This window comes from Thunnus thynnus, chromosome 13, assembly GCF_963924715.1.
Source record: "Thunnus thynnus chromosome 13, fThuThy2.1, whole genome shotgun sequence".
Lineage (NCBI taxonomy): Eukaryota > Metazoa > Chordata > Actinopteri > Scombriformes > Scombridae > Thunnus > Thunnus thynnus.
The window spans coordinates 30,900,299-30,914,228 of record NC_089529.1 but is presented as its reverse complement, the minus strand read 5'-3'; the positions used below and the strand labels follow the sequence as shown (position 1 = coordinate 30,914,228).

At 37.9% G+C, this 13,930-nt stretch overlaps 1 protein-coding gene and 2 non-coding genes across 3 annotated transcripts; 2 read left to right on the top strand and 1 right to left on the bottom strand.

The window, feature by feature from the left end:
* The first annotated feature begins 471 nt into the window (after positions 1–471).
* Positions 472–544, top strand: trnav-cac (transfer RNA valine (anticodon CAC)). The gene has a single exon. It is a non-coding gene; the product is annotated as a tRNA-Val (tRNA).
* Positions 545–1,162: 618 nt separating this feature from the next.
* On the top strand, positions 1,163–1,234 carry trnad-guc (transfer RNA aspartic acid (anticodon GUC)). The gene has a single exon. It is a non-coding gene; the product is annotated as a tRNA-Asp (tRNA).
* A 4,006-nt stretch (positions 1,235–5,240) lies between these two features.
* LOC137196318 (neoverrucotoxin subunit alpha-like) lies at positions 5,241–12,837 on the bottom strand. The gene is made up of 3 exons (XM_067609188.1): positions 12,744–12,837; positions 8,821–10,290; positions 5,241–8,686 (listed from the first exon to the last, which is right to left on the bottom strand). Exons 1-3 carry the CDS (start codon positions 12,835–12,837, stop codon positions 8,136–8,138), a joined length of 2,115 nt encoding a protein of 704 aa, XP_067465289.1. The 3' UTR covers positions 5,241–8,135.
* Positions 12,838–13,930: the final 1,093 nt, after the last annotated feature.

The window sequence follows — 13,930 nt, the reverse complement described above, 5'->3', positions numbered from 1 at the left end:
TATTTCAGGCAACTTTATGAAGGTAATCTTTCGCGTTTCATGGCAGCAGCACGTTACTAGGACAGTACAGCATGTTTTTTTCGATTTATACAGAGTTGATACCGAGATATTAGTATCTGTTGACTATTTTAATGCTCAATAGCGAGAACTAAGATAAGAAAAGATGGTGGTATTAACACATATCCGGGTCTAACCTTCAAATTAAAAGCACAACATTTGTAAACCTGTAATACATTAATGATGTAAAATAAAATAGATTGTTGTGCTGTAAGTCATCAATAAAAGAATACGTTAAACTGATACACTTTCATTTTGAAGATTAGAAGCCCAAACTGTAGTCTATAATTACCATCATTCTGAACAGTTTAATGTGGCTTTTATGTGTATGCTAGAAAATCAGCATCCACAAGATATCGACATTATTGTCTGGAAACATATTAATATTTTTATTTTCACGATTACTGTATGTAAGTTTCCGTAGTGTAGTGGTTATCACGTTCGCCTCACACGCGAAAGGTCCCCGGTTCGAAACCGGGCGGAAACATGATTTTACACCAGTGTCATGTCCATAAACGTTCTCTGGTGAACTCTGTGCTGTCCTCACATTCACACTGAACCCTGAACACACCGCCTGAACTCTCTTATCCTCTCCCATTCATTCTCTACGGTAATTCTTATCAGTACGGATGTAATACTACGTCTGACCACAGTGGGGGTTGTAATGGCAGTGTGGCGCTGTGAGAATTTCCGTCGGTTGAATCCACAGAAAATACAGGTTGTGTGGAAGAAGCGATTCAAACGCTATGCCAAAACAATCTCTAATTCGAGAGTTTTAATATATTTGATGTTTGTCGTGAAAGAAACTCAAAGGCTTCCCACATATCCCCCTGTTGGCTGTCATTCAGCGCGGGCCGACATTTATTCGTCTGTTTCTCCGCTCTGTAACTCAAATCAATATTGTTCTTCTATTGAGATTTTGCCGAAATAATCTTTTGTCCAAATGGTTCATATTAAGATAAGAAACGATTGTTTAATCAAAAGAAATCAATTTACAGCCGTTGGCTTAATATGACATTTATTAAAACATAGCAGCAGCGCCACTGGCACATATACTCTGGTGTTGTGGTTAAAAAGGGTATTGCAGCCTCAAAGATCACGCTTCTCCTCGTTAGTATAGTGGTGAGTATCCCCGCCTGTCACGCGGGAGACCGGGGTTCGATTCCCCGACGGGGAGGCTAACTTTATTATTTTTTGTTTTATGGCGGACATGACGGAGCTGCTATTGTGACAGAGAAGGAGGTGGACTCAGGATGGTGGCTGTGCGTCCTGTGCAGTCATCCTGTTGTTCCTGATAGTTTATTTGATGTTAAAATACAGCTTTGAGGTACTTGTACTGTACAGTACATGAGTATTTTTCTGTTCTACCGCAAGGGAAATATACTTTGTACTACATTTGTATGACATCTATAGTTGAAGGTGAAGATTTAACATTAAAATAATACATTTTTGAAGATTAAACCAGTGATTTTGAACCTTTATTATCTTGTGACTGTTTGCAACAAATCACTACAACTACATTAAGTTGATAATACTTGTGCACTTTTACTTGAGTAGGATTTGGAATGAAGGACATTTACTTGCAATGGAATATTAATAAAATATTGGATGAAGCAGGGGGTTAAAGGACGGGTTCAAAGATTTCTAAGCTAATATGAAGCTTCAGCATCCAAATGAGTCAAATCAAGTAGATATTTTTAGTGCCAAAGTTCCTCTTTTTGTTACTATACTTCCACCTGCAGCTCAACAGGGAAACACTGTCCGAGGAAACACAAAGAGGGAATTTGATGCTAAAAAGACTGTAAATGTGTCAGATATCCACTTGATATGACTAACTCAGACTGCTGAAGCTGAATAGAAGCTTCACACAGACTTTTAAATGACTGTGTGGACACACTGTGGGTTTTATCCTCCATCACTTCCATTGAAAAGCACATTTGAAGGATCTTTTAATATCCAGTATAAACAGGAGGAATGATTACAGCGAGGAAAACCTCTTTCACTGCTCATATGGACACCTGACTGTTGGTTGTAGATGACAGCGCCCTCTGGTGTTGTAACTCTCCCCTAGTGTGAAACGTTAAATATATGGTGACATATCAGAACAGTAATTCACTGTAAATTCTCAGATATTATCTGGTGCCTGTTTATCGCAGCTGCAGAGAGAAGCAGGTTTTTATTTGTAGTTTCAAAAAATGCACTATTTTTCCTTTGCTTGTAATGTTTACCAACTCCTGCAATTTCACCTGAAAAAGAGACAAATTGTATTGCAATTTTTGAGAAAAGTCGCTGCAAGATCAAACATTTTTGGATGCAGTAATCACCAAATCTTCTGGGAAATGCTGGAGGGAGTGAATCTCAGAACAGAAATAGAGCTCAGCAGGGACACCATCACATGCAGATGATTTGTTATTTGGTATCTTCTGTAGAGTTCATCTGGTGTTAGTGGTGCATCTGGGGTATCTGCTTCTTTCATGAACAGTTACAGCATCAGGTTGTGTCTCTGATGGGTCTAGATCAGTATCAAAAGAGTATAAATGACTATAAAACGTTTATGTAACGTAAATGTATTTCTTGTCTTTTTTGCACTATAACTGATTTGCTTAATACTTACCCAACTAATTGCTGTTTTCAAATTTGAAATGATCACATGTAGGGTAAAGTCCCTGCATGTTTAAAAGAAAAAACAACCGACCAGCTCTTTCTTCAACACCCCAGGAAAGCTGGCCAATAATATACAAGTGAGACTCCTCCTCACTGACCAGACCACCTAAACAACCTTCTGCAAACAGAAAGGATCAGATAAGGAACCCCTATCTCCTGCACTAAGGCTCTGTTTACACCTGGTATTAACATCCATCTCAGGTGATCCGATCACAGCTCTAAATACAGGTGTAAACGCACCCAAGATGCATTGAGGACGGATTGAGATCCGATCACTCAGACCACATTCGGAGGTGGTCTGGGCCGTATGTGGCCACATTCTTTTAGCAGTGTAAACGCAATGCATCCTGGGCCACATTGAAGGACCGCCTACTCAACTGACGTCCTCTATTTTCCTGCAGATTAGACACAGGACCCTCCGTCTAAAGCTGCTCAACTTGTCTGATAACAGGATAAACAAATTATTTTGTTTTTCCTGTGAATTAAAAACGTAATCCACCTTTTGTTTTTTCCATTCCCCTAACTGGTTTCCCTCTTCAAATCGACAATTAGAATAGAAATTAAGCCATTAACTTTTCGCTTGTCTGTCTCTAAACGTAGCTGGATAGTTTCATCTGTCCTGTCAAGTTGATAACAACAGTTTTTAGTTTTGCTGCGCTGCTCGACATAATAAGCTCAGGATTTATCAGGAGGACAGCTGCTGTACTCCAAACAGTATGAACCTGGACTGTGTGTAACAGCTGATCTGTTGGATGTGTAGAGGAACAGCACCATTTGGATAAACGACCCCCTCCATTGGTTATCATAACTCACCTCTAACAGTCAGTCACACACAGAGATGAGCTGCCACCAACTGCAATCCCACTGTGGACTTTAACTTTCAGGATTTGAATGACCAACCCAAGAACTGATCACTGGGCAAACTAGTATAAGGCACAAGACATGCTGCATCATATACCATGCCCCATTCACTCACACACACACACCCTCAAATGCCATGGACCTCTGCTGTTTGCAGTCAGATCAAAGTGAACAGAGGACTGTAGAACCCATGGACTTACAAATGTAGTTTTAGATTTTGTCTAAGGACAATTACTGTTGTATGTTGATATGTGTGTATATCACAATGTGTGTTGTTATGTACTTTAGTTAGACTGTTATTCCACTACCGCTAACATAATCTCATCATCCATGATCATGTTTAGTACCATTCTGCTTGTTTCACCTTCAGAACGCTAAAGCTACTATTGAAATTGCAAAATTAGGAATCATGCAATTGTTAAATTGTAAATACTTTGATTAAAAGAATAACCATAATCAGGAACTGTACCCGCCTGTCCATGAACAGGAGGGGACTGACTCTGCTCCCCCAGAACTCTGCAACCCCTGGGATTGGCCAGGATGCACCTTCTGGGTGGGCAGACGGAAACTTTAAAATAGTGTCTTATCTGAGAATCTAGGCTGTTTTAGGCCACTCTTTTGAGCTTGTTGCCTGTTGCTGGTTCTTCTTGCTTTTGACTTTGTCTTCTTGCTTTCTGCCATGCTGCATGTTGAAAGCTTGCATTTTGCTAGTCTGAAGATGTGAATCAGAGCAACAGGAGGTGAAACCTCAGAATCTGTAGTCATGAGTTGAGGATCAAGTTTAGGAGAGCATGAACCAGGAGCTCTCTTCCAATGGCAACTTTTCATGTCCGGACCGGCCGACTCACTCATCATTACAAGATCCAGACTCCAGCTCCTCACCCCAGCACAACGGACTCCATTCTCCACAAGAAGCCACCCCAGGGAGCAAGCAGGTATTCATACAAAACCTTCATCAACTTGCTTGAACCCTGGTGCTTTCATGATTTGTAATTTCAGTTGGCGATTCTGAACTAAGCTGTTGATTTGACTAACTGCTTCTCAGCTAACAGTCATCTCATCTGTTTATCAGGTTTCTCATACCAGCTGCACAATAGATAACTCTGCATCATGCATTACAATCATTCACTAGCCATAGCCTTGTGTACCAGTTTCCCTTTCCCTCTTGTGTCTTTTCTGTAAAATGTTGTAGTGTTTAGTACTTGTAGCTGTAGTATTAGTAATAAATGTGTATGTAATTAATGTGGACTTGTTTGTGTTTTCTTGTGCTTGCATCTCAGTCACTTAACCTTAAAAGACCTATACCCTTGCAAAATCATAATTAAGATTAATAACAACCATAATTCTAATTGACCTCTCTTGTGTGGCCAACAAGGAGGACTATGTCCCTATCATTATACCTACTCTAATATGAGTTATGTCGCTGGACAAATAATTTCATGTTGGAGTTGTGCACAACAATAACTCATAATTCCCCCATAAAATCATAAAGATATTTGAGTGCACAGATTCCTACACATATTAAAATTATTCAATAAGAAATTGTGTATTTCTGATTGTATTTCCTTCGAACTAAAATGTGGCTTTTTGTAGTTAATTTTGAATTTGTTCATTGAATTGTTAGAATTAATGTTTATAAGTTGCTCTAAATGGTTTTCTGGTTCTTTTTTCTTTCTTGTCTCCCAGACTTACCTCTACTGCTGGAGGTTCATCTTTGAGAACATAACTACAATATTTAACATAAATGCTCCTCTGTAATGTGGCACCATTGACATGTACTGACAGTCTCGTCATTAGGTGGTGTATATCCTGCCATGCCTCATCTGGCCACTAGATGTGGTCATCCAGCTTTACTCCCTCTGTAGATCACCTGATCCAACAACTTCTCTACACAGACACCTCATTAGCCTCCCCGTACAGTGAGCAGGTCAACTTAGTTTTTCGTCTCACCTCTTTTCTTAGAGGGAAGTTTAGATTCTGAGCTGATGATTTTCTGTGTTTGGTGACAAACTTGTGAACATTGTTGAGGGTCAGTAAATACCACTGGACCAGGTCAGTCATGTTTTTAAGGATTTCTGTTTTCATTGAAATATGGTGATTTGTCATAATACAGCATAAAGTCACTGGTATATTTGTAACATGTCTCACATTATTTTTGATGTTTCACTTCTTCTCCATTGAGCCCATGAAGCATCTTATTATGATCAGCAGAAAGTTATCATGTGATCTGTGGAGGACCTTTAACCATCAGCAGCTACTGTTGGACATCAGTGTGGTAACTGTTCCACCAATAATACGGTGCTTCTCTATTATCTTCCCTCTGCTGTTGCAGCTACCTACTTTATCCACATAGCATCACTAAATGTTCATCTAACATCATATCCTTTATCAGAAATGAATGCTAAAACACTGATATTTCTCATTTGTTTTCATCGTGCACTGTTCAACCAATATGAAATAAGCACACAGCAGTCAACTCAGGACTCCACTTTATTGAATATTCAGGTCATGAAGAGAACAAACATGTCTGACAGGTGTTAGAGTTACAGAAATCTCATATGTTTGCTGATCTTTCAAAGCCAGGAAGCTTCAGCTCTACAAACATCAACAGAAAATGTTGTTAACATTGACTCTCAGAACAGAACTGTGATTAAATGCACTCCAAGTTTGGCTTTGAATACAGACTTCCTGTATCTCTCCCTGTTAGAAAAACAGCTGCCAGCAGAGGTTTCCTGAGTGGTACATTATACTTGTTTAGAAATGAAAAGTCACAAACAGTAAGTATGGAGCCAGACATCATTAAATGCATGAATGTGGCTGTGTATTTCTGCTTCCCTGCTGCACATGTATCTTCATTGTTGGAAAATGGGAAAACAGTCTGTTAGCTGTGAAGGGAACCTCTGGCTTCACTACATTCACTGAAAAAAGAAGAGATGTTTTCTATTGATTATAAGATATTTATTTTATTACTATGTGATGCTGAGTCACAAAGTCTCCTTTTTACCTTTGGTACCTAATCTTATCTGTCAGGTATCTTAACATTGTCAGATATAACTACTTGTAGTATGCCATTATTAATAGTACATCTCTAATGTTGTATCAGTTACCACTAGATGTGACTTTCCATTTTTATTAGATTGTTTATCAGTAGCGAGGATAAATAGATTGCAATGATGACATGAAATTCAACAAGAAATTCAACAAGAAAAACATCAAGTAACTGTAGTTACTTGATGTCCAACCATGTTTTAGAAAATAAAGATGAAAAAGAAACTACGTCCTGCTCTAAATGGAATCTCATGAACACACAAAGAAAAGCTACCCAATGTCTCACCATAATTACAAAGATATATATTATATTTCACACACAAAATATTGACTGTCCTGACAAAGCGTTTTATTAACAATAGTATTAGAAATTAGTATTTGAGTATTTGAAAGAAAACCTGTTCTTCTTCATTAACATTTAAACCATATGCAGCATGTTGCTCTAAAACATTTGATTACATGTCAAATATTCTGTAGATGGCATTATGGTGACATAATGTCCCAGATACCATGAAGCAGTTTCATAAATAAAACAAACAAAAAACAACTAAGAAAACATCTGAAAACAAAAATAAAGAATATTCACACTTTTCCAGCCCCAGTAGTATCAGAGTAAAGTTGACCTTCACCTTAATATCACAAAAAGTCTAAAATCTAAATTAAAATGGTAATTTTCTACGTTCTAAGTTAAAAACAAAGTAAACATGCATGTAATTAGAGCCCAAAAGATTAGTCGATCAATTAGTCATTGTTTAGGTCATTTATCAAGCAAAACCCCCAACCCTGCAGAACTATGCTTTGTCTTATTCTAAAGTTAACTGAGTATTTTTAGGTTTGGAAGTGCAATTTGATGAACATTTTTACTATTGTATGATATTTTATAGACTGTAGCCCTAATCACACCGGACTAGTGTTACTTGGGGACCTCTAGTAATTAGTAATAATTGCAGAGGTCGTCTGTGATGTTAATAACATGCAAATCTGCCATGTCCGTAATTTGTGAAGGAAAAATACCACTGCAATTACATACCATATTGGTCAAACACACAGGTCACGTGATAATATTAGTCCTGTGTGAAGTGGCATTTCAGTGATCTGTGTGCATAGAATCAATATTGATATGGATTTATGATGGTTTGGAAGTCAAAGATCACTGATACAAAAGCAGGATTGATCTCTAAGTTTAATGGCACATTGCAATATGGTGATAATCAATGATAATCAATGTGTGCCAGTGATTGTCAGGAACGTGTGTCCTATTGCTACAATAGTTGAACAGTTTAGATTGAGAGACTTAAACAAATATCGGTTCTTTGCTTTGAGTGTTTCCATATTTGCTGCTGTTGACCTGCAGAGTTGTGCAAAAGCCTTAATGATTGGTCAAATATGTATACTACAAACACAAACTGTGCATAATGATGGGATAGTCTGCTGAACTCGTCATCAATAGTGTTATCATGTCAGTTTACAGCCAGAGCCAGGATCCAGACTTCTGTCACTGTTTCCTACACTACTGGACACAGGGCAGCATAGCCAGGTTCACTAAAGATGTAGAACCCTGGGTAAACACTCTCGGTGAATGTGGTGCGGAAGGTGTAGAGGTGACTGACTGTGTTAATGTTAGGACAGACTCTATAGAAGGACAGAGTGCCAGCAGGCCAGTCCAGATACACTCCAACTCGTTCAAAGCCAGCAGTGGGAACAGGGTCGGTCCATACATCACCATTGTTCAATGCATGGAGGTTATAGTTCTCTTTGCCAAAATACCAGGATATGGTGTTACATCCAAGCCCACTATTGGAATTCCTTCCTATCCTTGCAATTCCTTTGTATGTAACACCTACACCTACCTCAAAACGATTATCCTTACTCAACTCTACCTCCCAGTAACAACGCCCAGTCAGCCCCTCTCTGCACAGCACCTGAGGACGTGTGTCAAACCTCTCTGGGTGTGAAGGATACTGCTGCCAACCTCCAAGTGTTGCCTTTTTGTTTCCCTCAGAAAGAGTGAGATAGCCATAAACTGTGTTTGGGTCCAGGGTGAGATCACAGGCATCTGATGGAGAGACCAAAATAGATTCTGTTACCAGTATTCTTCATCACCATCTACTGTTTGGTTTAGTTCATTCATACTCATCAAATAGTTCCATATATAGTTTCTGTGATGTAAATGCATGAAAATGTACTTACACCAGATGAGATCACTTTTGTCTGTTATGGAGTCCACAGGAGGAAGGGCAGGCTGTGAAAAATTATCAGTGACTGGAATGCCCTTCTTGTAATGGTAGATGCTTGCTCCTTTGTATTTCTCATTTTCTACAGCCGCTATAAGGAAAGAGACTCTGCTGCTCTTCAGGGCTTTGAAAAGACTGTTGAATGTTTCAGCTTTTTTTCTCATTTCGGTTATCACTTCATGTGAGGAGTACCACTGGTCCTGTGTTGTTTGAGTGACAATCTTGGTACTTTCTCGGTCATGTGAATGTAAGTAGTTGCTCAACTCGTCAAGGTAGGGTTCAGCTCTTCCCAGGGAGGTGAAAGTGAAGCACAGAGCGTGCTCTACACCTGGAGCAAGAACCTTTGCATCCAACTCTGACTTGTTTGCGGCGATGGGTATGTTTTCCATTATACCTACACAGCTCCTAATGACATTAATTTCTCTCTCTTTATCAGACATCCACTCCTTTAATCTGTCCTGACTGAATGGTGTCTTGTCTCTATCATCAAAGAGTTTTTCCACTGATCTTGCATCTTCTTCACCTGCACGGATGGAAGGTAACTTCTCGTTCATGGTCTTCTGGAGTTCAGATGCGTAATCATTGCACAGTTTTTTGAAACTGCTCATCTTTTCGTTAACCTGTGAGAATTTCCCTACCACGTTGTCTTCCAGAGAATCATTGCATCTCATTTCCATTTTCCTCACATCTTCTAGGGCATTTTCAGCTTTTCTGATGAGTCCAATGCAGCTCTTACTGTCCAGGTTTGCGGAGATGGAATCCTTTAACGGCATCAGAGTGACTTTAGTTGGAACAGATTTCCCTTCACCTTCACGCAGTAGCTTTGGAAGTTGCTGGTAGGTCTTCACTGCCTCTTCAAAAGTTGTAGGGTTGCTTTCAAGGATAAAGTCCCCATAAAATTTACAGGACAGATTGTTGGCCAGAGATTTTTCTGTATCACTCAGTTTGAGAGAGACTTGCCCCTCCACACTGACACTAGGAATCTTCTTTATCACAGCTTCAATCTTACCCTGGATGTCCTGCTTGTTGTCGGACTCTGACCTGTCAATGTCAAATACAAAGAAAGCATTTGCCCCATAAAGGATCCCTGTGACTACATGCGTTGCTGCGCCCTTCAAAATGTCATCCACTTCCATGCTCTTGGCTGTAAGGGGGTCCATGGACAAATATTTATAAGTGGTTTTAGCTTTGTACTGAAGTGTTAATCTGTTTTGATTCTGGGATTTCTTTTTATCATTCAGATACTTCGCAGATCCTCCAACTTCAACCAGTCCACTCAGGAAACTGGCTTTCATAGAGGCTTCAACATCCAACAGAGAAGACTTTTCTTCCAGGGTATCAGATGTTGTCATTTGAAATTCACTATAAGATTTCTTGTTCTCCCTGATGTTCCCTTTCAGAGTTTCAGAATCCCACAATGCAATACCTACAGAAAACAAAAAGCATAATCATGTTTTAATAGGAAAAAATCATGATTTCCATAACATTGACAAGATAAACAGGTTCCTCTGCAGTAATGGCCAATAATACCTGTTTGTGTTGACCTACGCTGCTGGTCTGAGTGGGTTATGAATATTCAAACTTCACTATTCAGCTTTGATTGCCGCAGTATCACTGTTATCTGGACAGGATGCACAGCCTTTGATATTATACTGATATCATATGAGAAAAATATCATAAACTCTCTTTTTTAACAGCCCTTATGGAAGCAGAGAATGGCCATGCTAATCAACCTGATAATCAACCTGTTATCATGAGAAAACAAAAGGTTGTTTCCTTTTATTACTTATAATATTTATCAGATCAAGAGTACTATGACATCATTAGTGATGTGAAAAAGCTTTAGAAGCAGTTAATCATATAAAGCAACTGTGTTGAAAATGGTTCACTGTTTTGAAGCATTTGATACAGTCAAAATGGCGCCATCTGCTGGGCAACTTTGACATTGTTTCCATATGTTAACTGACCACTGTATATATATATATATATATATATGATATATATATATATATATAATTACTCATTGTTGATAAGGCTTAGAGTAACCTCTTGCTACTTTTATAAACTCTTTGATGAATAAGGGATGAATCATGACAGTGATCTCGAAAGCTGAAATCAGGTGTGATCAAATGAACCAGACACTCATATTCAAGTTCTCTGTAATTATTCTGTGGTCTATTGTTAGTATTAGTCATATCTCTATTATTATTGTTGTTGTTATTGTTGTTATTATGCTTCTCTGTGTCTCTCCCAATCCTTTCTCTCTCAACCCAACCGTTCAAGGCAGATGGACGCCCACCTAGAGTCCAGTTCTACTTGAGGTCTCTTCCCATTAAAGGGAGGTTTTCTTATTTCTCTCGAGAAATCAGCTTTTTGTTTTCTCGAGATATTGAGATAATTAACTTGTGATATCAAGATAATGACATTAAAAAAATAATTGCAAACATGGTTGTTCTTGGCTTCAGTAAGCCATAAAACATATGTTAAGATATGAAACTATATGTTAAAACTGAGGAAAATGAAACAGAGTAGGGATACAAAGAACAATACAACTAGATATAAGGAGTACCTGCACACTGAATCAGAGCTCCCTCTACTTTATTTGCAATGTTTTGACATGAACTAGTGCTAATTTATGATTCTGTATTTGTTTATTTAGTTTTTCTCGCCCTCATACTGCTTTCCTTTTCCCTGCATTCCTGCTGAATAATATAATATGTCTCCCACCACCTTCATGAAATATATTAGGAATAATCCATTTAAAAATGAATGTTTAGTCTTGTTATTTTTATCCACATGAAATTGGTAATGGGTAAATAAGCTACTTAATGATATAAGATACTAATACAGTGCAGGAGAAACGTCCCTTATTGAGTGTTTCTCCTCAGATTTCTATCAAGAGCTGGAGGTAAATATTTGTTTATCTGGAGGCTGATGTCTCTGTGGTGAACCGAAACTTAACAAACTTATTATTTTTGATAACAAACATGTGCAAACAATTTGTTACAACTTAAAAATGGACTTAAATGTAAGAGAGCTCCAGAGGTCTCTGAAGTTGTGTATGAGTAAATCTTAGGTGTGTGATCATCTCTGTCTCGGTACTGCAGTCATCTCAGATATGTTTTAAAGAGACTGTACAAAATATCATTGGTCATATTGAATATCATGTTACCTGAAGTAATATGTAGAGTTAAAAAATAAAGTAGTTTTATCTGAACATTTGCATTCAATTTGAACAGTTAAAAATGGTCACATCACTTTTTCTTTCTTTTTTTTTTAGATGCATCATGTTATTTAAGAAATCATGAAGCTGTTTGCATTCATTTTTTACACATCTTCATTGTCTGCACTTGGGACTGGTTGTAAATTGTCTTTATTATGATTTATCTGATGTATCTTGTCTATTTGCAGCAGAATTTCTTTCTTTCCCTAAGTTGATAATTAGACTACTTACAGTGCATGTTAATATGATATTGTCTTCATTCTGCCACTCTCATGGTACAACATAATCAATTATTGGTGAATCTTTGTGTATTTACTAGAAAAGTAATACACAAGAAGAATCAACCCTATTATCACAGAAAGTAAAGTACAATACACCATGATGTCATTAATCCTAAGTTAAACATATCCTTCAAATCAATACTTTGGAGGCATCTTGCTATACTTCCACCCAAGACCAGTTTACACTGTTATCATGTTTTGTATTCTTGAGGCCTAAAAGGTGCCCAAACCACAAAAACATGAATAGGATCCTGAAAGAGGTTCAGAGGTACATTGGTCCTGATGTACCAAAGCAGTACCTGCAACCTCAGCACAGCTAAAAATGTAAAAAGAAATTCTGATTTTCACTGTATTGTGGTGTAAATCACATTTTACCTGGGATTATTTTATCATTTCGAGCGTCATACAGCATCCCCAAGGTGAAAGGGCGACCCAGGGCATGCACTTTCAGGCTCCTTTTTGAGGCCATTTGTCCAACCTGAAGGAAAATAAAATCATCAACATCACAGCCTTAAACAACTGATTAAAGTGTCAGCAGTGTGTTAGAGTTTGAACACACAAAGAGAGGTCAAAGACACAAGAGGCTCATTGTGCTTATAAATAGTCTTAAATGTAACAGCAATGATTGTCTTCAGTCTTCCTTTATAGATTAAGTGTAGTAAAATCTCTGGTTATATCTCTCTTTATCTCTTTCCCCTCCCAGTTGGTTCTTACCTTCTGAAGTTGTGTTGATCAGCAGAGTTGTGTGTGAGTCTCTTTGAGCTTCCAGTCTGATGCTTTGTGGTGTTTCATGTTACTTATATCCTGTTGGATGCTCGTTGTGGCTCCTCCCCGTTAACAGACATTCATACCCAAAATGGCAATGTGAAAAAAACACAAGGGTCATGTTGCTAAAGGTATCGGTGAATAGAGATAAAAAGAGAACTAGAACATTTAACTCAAGTAAAAGTACTTTTACTTTAAATACATTTCACTAAAGTAGAATTAGCATTAGTTGTGTAAAAATGCACTTTGATAAAACTAGAAAGTAGGTGAGTTAAATGTACTCTGAGTAAACCTTACTGTTATATTTTTAAAAGAGTGGGACTGAAAGTTTAAGAAATGTTTTATGATGATGATAATATTATATGCTACAAAATAAAATGCATTAACATATTAATGTAAGCACTAGAACAACATCACGCTGTTCCCAGGTGCATTCCCTCAAAGCTCTTTATGTCCAAATCAACAATAAACAACAATAAACAAACAATAAATTCCTTCTGTGTAGACGGGCATTTTGCAGCCTGAGCATACAACAGATGATCAGTTCTAAATATACAACCACCCTCAGTGTAGCCTTACTGGGATTAAAAAAGAGGACAGAAGTCAGACAGTTAAACTAAAATGACCAACACTAAATAAGAAGAGCTATGGACAATATGAAGCTTGCAACTTGCATTAAATAAGCATTATTATTAAAACAGTCCCACCAAACATAATCCTGAATTTTGGGTCCTTCAAAAACTAGCAAAACAAATTAGTAATATATAAATGTAATTTCTAGGAGACGGGGTCAGTAG

What these genes read in the sequence shown, in the direction of transcription:
- LOC137196318 (XM_067609188.1), bottom strand. Translation starts at nt 12,837, where the DNA reads ATGGCCTCAAAAAGGAGCCTGAAAGTGCATGCCCTGGGTCGCCCTTTC. An exon ending in AAATGATAAAATAATCCCAG is followed by an intron (nt 10,291 to 12,743) that starts GTAAAATGTGAT and finishes TGTTTTCTGTAG; the next exon opens with GTATTGCATTGTGGGATTCT. An exon ending in CAAAAGTGATCTCATCTGGT is followed by an intron (nt 8,687 to 8,820) that starts GTAAGTACATTT and finishes TCTCTCCATCAG; the next exon opens with ATGCCTGTGATCTCACCCTG.